The 8,414-nt window shown below is 49.5% G+C and overlaps 1 protein-coding gene across 1 annotated transcript in view; it reads left to right on the top strand.

Moving 5' to 3' along the window:
- Positions 1-257: 257 nt before the first annotated feature.
- Positions 258-8,414, top strand: part of Slc15a3 (solute carrier family 15 member 3) — a 16,557-nt gene continuing 8,400 nt past the window's right edge. Inside the window, exons 1-2 of the mRNA XM_048458656.3 lie at positions 258-1,484; positions 6,727-7,004. Coding sequence (XP_048314613.2) covers positions 927-1,484; positions 6,727-7,004 — 836 coding nt within the window. The 5' untranslated portion in view covers positions 258-926. The remainder of the gene's footprint in view (positions 1,485-6,726; positions 7,005-8,414) is intronic.

Genomic DNA, 8,414 nt, shown 5'->3' with positions numbered 1-8,414 from the left:
AAAGGGCGTTCCAGCCACCAAATGCTCCATGTGGCCTTCGTAGCTCTGCGTGTCTGAACTCAGTGTCACCACCTCATGTTAGTGTTGAAGGATCCTGAACTTCCACCAAAGGTGGCTCCCTAGGCAGAAGCTGTCCCTCAGGGTCTGCCTGCCTCACCCAAAGTCCCTAACTACAGTGATAAGCAAACTCTGGTGGAAGTGGATGTTGCTCCAAGTGGGATGGGTGGGGGGGATGGGTGGAGCGAAAGTGAAAGCTGCTTGCGCTTCTGGTCCTGGGAAAGCCGGCAGACTCGGGCTAGTGGGCCGAAGACAGTCCAGAAGTAGGGAGATTTTTAGAAAGCTGAGTGAGAAGGGACCCTGTGACCCATACGCTTTCATTTCTCCTAAAAACTGGGTGACGCAGGCGGCCACAGGGCCAGTGAAAGGGGAAGTCCAGAGTTTCTTAAGAAGCAGAGAGAGGGACAGTCTGAACCGGGAGGAAAAGACAGAAGAGACTGGGGGGGAGGAAGGGAGGCAGTGAAGCGAAGAGGGGTGTGGAGGAGGTGGTTGTGGGGGAGGCATTGAGGCTCAGGTGTCATCAGAGAAGGGGACAACAGTTGAGACAAGGCAGCAGGGGAGGTGGAGGGCAGGGGTGGACTAGCAGGAAGGAGGGGAAGGTTAGAGAAGTGGAGTGTGGAGAGCGGGGTGATAGCGTGTGGGGATAGACAAGGCCGCAGTGGAGGAGGGAGAGGAGGAGATGAAGGGGTAGAAGCACTGGGGTGGAGATGAACAAAACTAGGGAGTGGAAGGAGAGAGTGGAGAATTAAGGTGGAGATCGAATCTGGGTAGCAAGGAGAGGGACTTGAGGGGGAAAAGAGGAGAAAAGAGGGCTTAGGAAAGAAGACAGTGGAGGAGAGGCTCTGGGTCACAGAGACAGGAGGCCCACGATGTCCACACCAATAGCTCAGGAGCAGCCAAGCAGGTCCGAGGAGCGGCGACCGCTGGTGGCTCGAGGCCCGCGGGGTCCCCGACGATGGAGAAGGACAGCGGCCGCCGCGGTGCTGCTGGTGGAGATGCTGGAACGTGCTGCCTTCTTTGGCGTCACCTCCAATCTTGTGCTCTACCTCAACAGCCTGAACTTCAATTGGGAGGGCGAGCAGGCGTCGAGGGCCACACTCCTCTTCCTGGGCGCCTCCTACCTGCTGTCTCCTGTGGGAGGCTGGCTGGCTGATGTGTACCTGGGCCGTTTTCTCACCATCTCGCTCAGCCTGGTACTCTACCTGGCTGCCTCGGGCTTGTTGCTTACTACCATCACCTACGATGGCCGCAGATCCTTCTGTGGAGAGATGCCCTTGTCGCCGCTGGAACCTGCGTGCCCATCCGCGGACTGCCCAGGTTCCTGGTCCAGCCCCTACTGCGCCACCACCCTCTACTTGGTGCTGCTGCTCCTGGCGCTGGCTGCCAGCTCTGTCAGGAGCAACCTCACTTCCTTCGGAGCTGACCAGGTGAGTGGCCAGAGGCATTGCGCCATGGAGACCCAAGGAGAATGGAGGTCCTGAGCTGGAGGTTCTAGCCTCCAGAGTGACTTCAGACAAACCACTTCCTCTCTCGACACCAGTTTCCTTATATAAAAACAGAAGAGCTGCTTGCTCTCAAAACAGTCATGCAATCTGTAGTAAGATTAGACATAGCTCCCACCTCTAAGCCATGCCCCAAGCCTCAGGCCAAGTGCCTTTGATTTTTTTTTTTAAGACAGGTTCTCAGAGTTCCAGGCTGGTCTCCAAATTTGTGGCTGTGGAGGGCCTTGAACTCCTGAACCTACTGCCTCCACCTCCCAAATGCTGGTGTGCCACTATGCCTGCCCCAGTGGTGTGTGTCTGTGTGTCTGTGTGTGTGTGTGTGTGTGTGTGTCTGTCTGTCTGTCTGTCTGTCTTATTTTGACACAAGGTCTCACCAGCCTGGTCTAGAATTCATTAAGTAACCCAGGTTGGCTCAGACTGCTATGTGTTGGGATTTCAGATGTGAGCCGCCATGCCTAACTGCGGTGGCTTTCCATGTTTAACTTGGCCTTCTTACCTTCACCAGGCGTGGGCAGTGTTGGAGTCTCTCAGCTTATCTCAGATGACAGAGAGCAGCAGGTCAGGAGGGCTGGTGAGGCCACTGAGCCGCAGGTCCCAGCTTGAACCCTGCATTGAATCCTAATGTATGACTGGGACTTGGAGGCTGGTGCAGGAGCCAGGCAGGCTCTACTCACCCAGCAACACCAGAGGCAGTGGGCACGCATATTCAGATCTCACCTGTGCCCCTCGTCAGAGGGGCAGCCAGATATAGACCTCGACCTCAGTCCTTGACATTCCCCTGGGACATGAGGGGGCATACGGGGGAAACAAAACCAGAAAATAAGTACTTGCTAAATGACAAGCTTAAAGCCTTGCTGACGTGGCCCTGCTTGGGTAGCTGTGCACAGATCGTACAGTTGATAATAAAATAAAAACACAGTGGCATGATCACAGGCAGAATGCAGAAACCGTCATAGACAGGCATGGAGAAGGCAAGGTGTCCGTGTGCAGAGGGACCCGTGATGCTGGCAGTGTGATCAGGCTGCTGGGTGAATCGTACTTTCTAATTCATTTTGTTTCCCTCAGAGAGCACTCCTAAGTCAGGCAGTTTCCACATGAGGTATGTCTTTCCGCTGGTATCCACAGCCTGGCACCTCACAGTAACCGGTGTCCTTGCCGAGGATTGCCCTTTTTAATAACAAGTATTGTATTTGTTTGTGTGTGTGTGTGTGTGTGTGTGTGTGTGTGTGTCTTTGTAAGCATATGTGCACACGTGTGAGCAGATGCATAGTAGAGGTCAGCAGCGTGTGTCAGGTCCCTTGGAACTGGAGATACAGGCATTTATAGACAGCTTGAACCTCAGGCTTTCTTCCCTCTCTCTCATTCGGTGTTGACCAGGAGATTCCCAATACTTGCCAAAAAGAATGTCCCATCTTCTACTAACTTTATTTTTTCATTGACATCCCACTACTTTCCCACTCCCAGCTGCCCTGCAACCCTGGTGTAGACGGTGGTGGCGAGCTTTTACAGAGGACTGGCAGGCAAGGAACAAACTTATTCTACAAAACAGAATGTAGAGTGGTTTATTGATATTGAGTGTGTTGCGAAGAACAACAGGCAGGGGAGTAGATGGTATGCCACCTACAGCACAGGGTGATGATGTGTGGGTCTCCATTTGGTTAGGGGGAGTCTCCTTATGGGCATTTCCTGGCATGTGATTTGCACCCCCATGAGGGAAGGCAGCCCAGATTGGTAGCGTCCAGTTCTGGAAGGTTACACAAGCTGCTGTGTATAGAACGTCCGGTTGTGCAATATCACCTATGCAAATGAGAACCATGCAAATCTGGGCAATTCCTGTTGATCAAGGTTCAGCCCATCAAAGCTCAGGACAGAGGGCAGCTCTGTCAGCTCAGAGAATTCTGCAACTAGCAGTTTGGGAATCTTAGACCAAGCTTAGGAAAATTCCCTAAAGGAGGCCACCTGTTTTCTGATCTCTCATCAGTGGCCTTTCCATCATACCTCCAAGGGCCTCAGCCACCAAGCACCTCTTCTCTCTTTCCTCCTGGCAGCAGAACTGGTTGCCCAAAGGCCAGATCACTGAGCTTCCTGTGACATCTATAGCTTTACTCAGTGAGTTGTCTCTTCAACTCGGGCATTGATATTTTAACATAAAGTCACTGTCCATAAGATGAATACTGTTTCTATGTTGGCAACCAGCACAGCAACCTTTCACTGTGCTGAAATTCTTGATTCTCAGCTGGTGAGTGGCTTCAAACCAGACTCTGGGTTGAGGGCTCCCTTTCCTGTCCCACATTCCCATAATTTTTGCTGTCTTGGTAACCTGCTCCCCAGGATAGTGTAGAGACACTGGATTGGTTTGAGGCAGGGTAGACTTTACTGGATTTGAGTTCTTTAAAGATGGTTCTACTGGCTGGGCGATGGTGGCACACACCTTTTAATCCCAGCAGTCAGGAGGCAGAGGCAGGTGAATCCCTGAGTTCAAGATCAGCCTGGTCAACAGAGTGAGTTCCAGGACAGCCAAGGCTACACTGAGAAACCCTGTCTCAAAAAACTGAAACAAAACAAACAAACAAAAATGGCTCTGCTGTGGTGGAAATATGGGTGGGGCCACAGGATTGGGTGTGCCAGAGCACAGGACAAGCTGCTGCAACATTCAGGAGGTTAGGTAGTCGGTCTAGGGATATGTGGAGCTTGGCACCATCTGGAAAAGAACCATGCATAGGTGCTGCAAGTTTAGCAGAGTTGCTGATTTCAGGAAGGGCCATCCACCACTCTCCGCACGGCATTCGCTTACTCTGGAAGGACTCATTTATATCCCGCATGGGCTGCCTCGCTGGCCCCTTCCAGTTACACTTGTCATATGTACTTACTTCCAATTAATAAATGGAAGTAGCTATTCATAGTGGGGCGTATTCAATTTTCTGCTTGAAGGTTCAGGCAAGGATTCCCAGTAAGTTGACACGGCAGTGCCCCTCCTTCCTTCTTCAAGGGAGAATCCCAAAGGCAGTGCAATTTGAAGCACATCTGTATGAATTATAATTTTACATTTAGATAAGGAGGAAAACATTTTCGCTTCCTCAGCACAACAGCTGCAAGGAAAGCGTGGGAGAATCCTCTTAGTAAGTAAAAATATGTATTCCATGTTTGGAATGGATGGAAGGATGGTGATGAATCCTAAGATTTGGTGGTTGTTGAAAGGTGACTGTTAGCCAGCCTGGTACCACAGACCCGGAATCCCAGCTATTTGGGAGGTTTAGGAAGAAGGATGGTAGGTTTTGCAGAAGCCACAGAGTAAATTCAAGGTCAGACTCCACAATTTAATGAGAGTCTCTTTCAAAATAAAAGTCAAAGAGCTGAAGGTGTGTCTCAGTGGTAAAGTACACGTGTTTGAGGCCCTAACCTGGATCTTCAGCATGGAAGGCAGGGGGTAAAGGGGTAAGAGTATACGTTGCAAAAGCATGAGAACCTGAGTGAGATCCCAACAACCTGTAAAAAGCACAATGTGAGGTCTGGAGAAATAGCTCAGAGGTTAAAAGCACTGACTGCTCTTCCAGAGGACCTGGGTTCAATTCCCAGCACCCACATGGCAGCTTACAACTGTCTGTAACTCAGTTCCAGGGGCTCTGACACTCTCACACAGACATAAATGCAGGCAAAACACCAATGCACATAATTTTTTTTAAAAAAAGCACAGTGTGAACACACAGACCTGTCATCCCAGTGCACACACACATGTAGATAAACCCCAGCAATACATGTTCATATGCACATGCATGCATGCACGTACAAACATGCACACATTCATACATATACACATGCATATATACACACACATAGATAAACCTCAGTATACTTGCACACAAATGCACATACACACATGCACACATCCATACATATACACACACACATAGATAAACTTCAGTATATTTGCACACAAATGCACATACACACATGCACACACCCGTGTGCACAAACAATAATGTAGAGTCATTTGAGAAGGAACCCCCAGTTCTTCTGGCTTTTCAGAAATTCAGGAGCCTGAGCCTTCCTTCCGAGCTTCTGAATCAGAATCTAGGGGCCATGGTCTGGGAATGGGAATGAGGCCAGTGCAGCTAGCCAGAGACAGCAGGACAGAGTAGAGGATCTACTGGATGTAGAGTTGACCTAACTCCTGGGCTGAGATCTGCCCTTGCTAAGGGGCCTGAGAAAGATTTTTTCATAAGGTCAGAGCTTGCACCTAGAACCACCTCCACCCACCTCCTATTTCTCCATCTTTGTCTGGCCACGCACAGAAGGGAGGTTAGCACATCAGAAGGGGTAAGCTCCATGCAATACTCAGTCTGCAACTCGATCTTCAGAGAAAATTCTTAACCAGTCTCGGTTTAATCTTTCAGTGGTAGGCATTCATCACGTTTAATAGAGTGGAACGAACAGAGACTTTTATGGACATTTTGCTGATTATGAAAGTAACGCACAGCATGGGCTGTTCAAAGACAAAGGGATAAATCAACCAGAAGTGAACAAAATGGCCCTGAAGACATCTGCTGCATGGCCTAGTTGGTGGCAGTAAAAAAACAATGTGTGTCATGAGCATATAAAAACAACTGGGTAAAAGTGTTTCCATCATTAACTGGCTCTCAAGAGAAGGGCGTATGTATGCATGAACTGGAGAGATTGTTCAGCAATTGACTTGCTTACTGTGCCAGCATGAAGACCAGAGTTTGGGTTCCCAAAACCCACACAGAATGCCAAGTGGACTTGGTGGCCTGCCTATAATTCCTGTCTTAAACAACAGAGCTGGGATCCCCAGAACAACCTAGCTAGGAAGATGAGTCATACTGATGAACTCTGGGTTTGACTGAGAGACCCTGCCTCACTGAATAAGGTGCAAGAGTAATTGATACATCTGACCTCAAACCTCCCTATGTGTATGTGCCCCCCTGGACATGTGTACCTACATACATACAAACATACATGCAAACATATGCACACCACATACATGAAAAGTATATTCATTATTCATTTAATGGATAGTTATTGGATATATACTTAGTAATCAGAGATAGGAATATGCTTATTTGCTGACCCCAGAAGCATCCCTGTGGGATGTATGAGTCTAGAGGACCTCCTGTGTCCTCCCTCACTCTCATCTCTGGCTGGATGGCAGGTGATGGATCTCGGACGGGATGCCACCCGCCGCTTCTTCAACTGGTTCTACTGGAGCATCAACTTGGGTGCTGTACTGTCCCTGCTGGTGGTGGCCTTCATTGAGCAGAACATCAGCTTCCTATGGGGCTACAGCATCATCGTGGGCCTTGTGGGCCTGGCGTTCTTCATTTTCCTCTTAGCCACCCCTGTCTTCATCACCAAGCCCCCAACAGGCAGCCAAGTGTCATCTATGCTGAAGCTTGCCTTCCAAAAGTGCTGTCCCCGGCATCCTTCCAGGTAACAGAGGGTAAAGGTGGCTGCCAAGCCCCCTGGGAGAAGCCAGATGCAGCTTGTTGGGCTTTGGGCTCTGTTTGAGGGGTGGCACTGAATGAGAAGGGCGTATGTATGCATGAACTGGAGAGATTGTTCAGCAATTGACTTGCTTACTGTGCCAGCATGAAGACCAGAGTTTGGCTTCCCAGACAGAACCCACACAGAATGCCAAGTGGACTTGGTGGCCTGCCTATAATTCTTGTCTTAAACAACAGAGCTGGGATCCCCAGAACAACCTAGCTAGGAAGATGAGTCATATTGATGAACTCTGGGTTTGACTGAGAGACCCTGCCTCACTGAATAAGGTGCAAGAGTAATTGATACATCTGACCTCAAGCCTCCATATGTGTATGTGCACCCCTGGACATGTGTACCTACATACATGTCCAGGTGACTAAGGACGGTGGTTAAGGTAAAAATGACAGGGGTGCTGCTGGTGCTGGTGGCAGTGGTGTGGGGTGCTGGTGGCAGTGGTATGACTGATGATCTTCTGATTAGAAATCATAAGGACTGGGCTGTGAGGATGACCCAGTCAGTAAAGCTTGCCTTAAAAGTACTAGGACCTGAGTTTCATCCCTAGCACCAATAGAAAAATGCCCACCATGGCGGCACAGAGCTACAATCTCAGCACTGGGGAGGTAGAGACAGGTGAGTCCCAGGGAATTGCTTAGCATCCTGTCTAGCCTAATTTGTGAGATCATCTCAAAGAAGGCAGATACCATTCCTAAAAATGATACCCAAGGTTATTCTCTGGCCTCCATATGCACACATGGGCACCTGCACACACATGCACGCGCACGCACACACACACACACACACACACACACACACACACACACGCACACACGCACACATTTAAAACCATGGTAATAGGGAGAAGGAATTAAGAAAGACACTCAGTGCACCTCCAGCCTGCACAAGAACGTGCACACACTGCTCTAATCTCATCTGTTGCTGTAACAAGCACGGTGATCAAAAGCAGCTCAGAGGAGAAAGGGGCTTATTTTGGCTTTCAGGTTACAGTCCGTCGCTCAAGAAAGTCCAGGCAGGAATTTGAAGCAGAAACCATAAAGGAACACTGCTTGAGGCTTGCCCAGGCTTGTGTTGGCTTTTTTTATAGAGCCCAGCACCACCTGCCTAGGGAATGGTTCCTACCACAGTGATCTGGGTCCTCCTACATCAAGTAAAAATCAAGGTAATTCCCATAGACACCATGGCCAACCTTAACTGGACAACCCCTCGGTTAAGACTCCCTTCTTCAGGTGACTCTAAGCTGTGTGAAGAAGTTGACAGTTGAAGCTAACAGAGACACATGCACACATGAACTGAACACAGAAGCGTGTTTCTCTCTCTCTCTCTCTCTCTCTCTCTCTC

This window comes from Myodes glareolus, chromosome 7 (assembly GCF_982192425.1).
Source record: "Myodes glareolus chromosome 7, mMyoGla1.1, whole genome shotgun sequence".
NCBI classification, from domain to species: domain Eukaryota; kingdom Metazoa; phylum Chordata; class Mammalia; order Rodentia; family Cricetidae; genus Myodes; species Myodes glareolus.
Note: the sequence above shows the minus strand (reverse complement) of the source record. Positions and strands in the feature narration are given on the sequence as shown.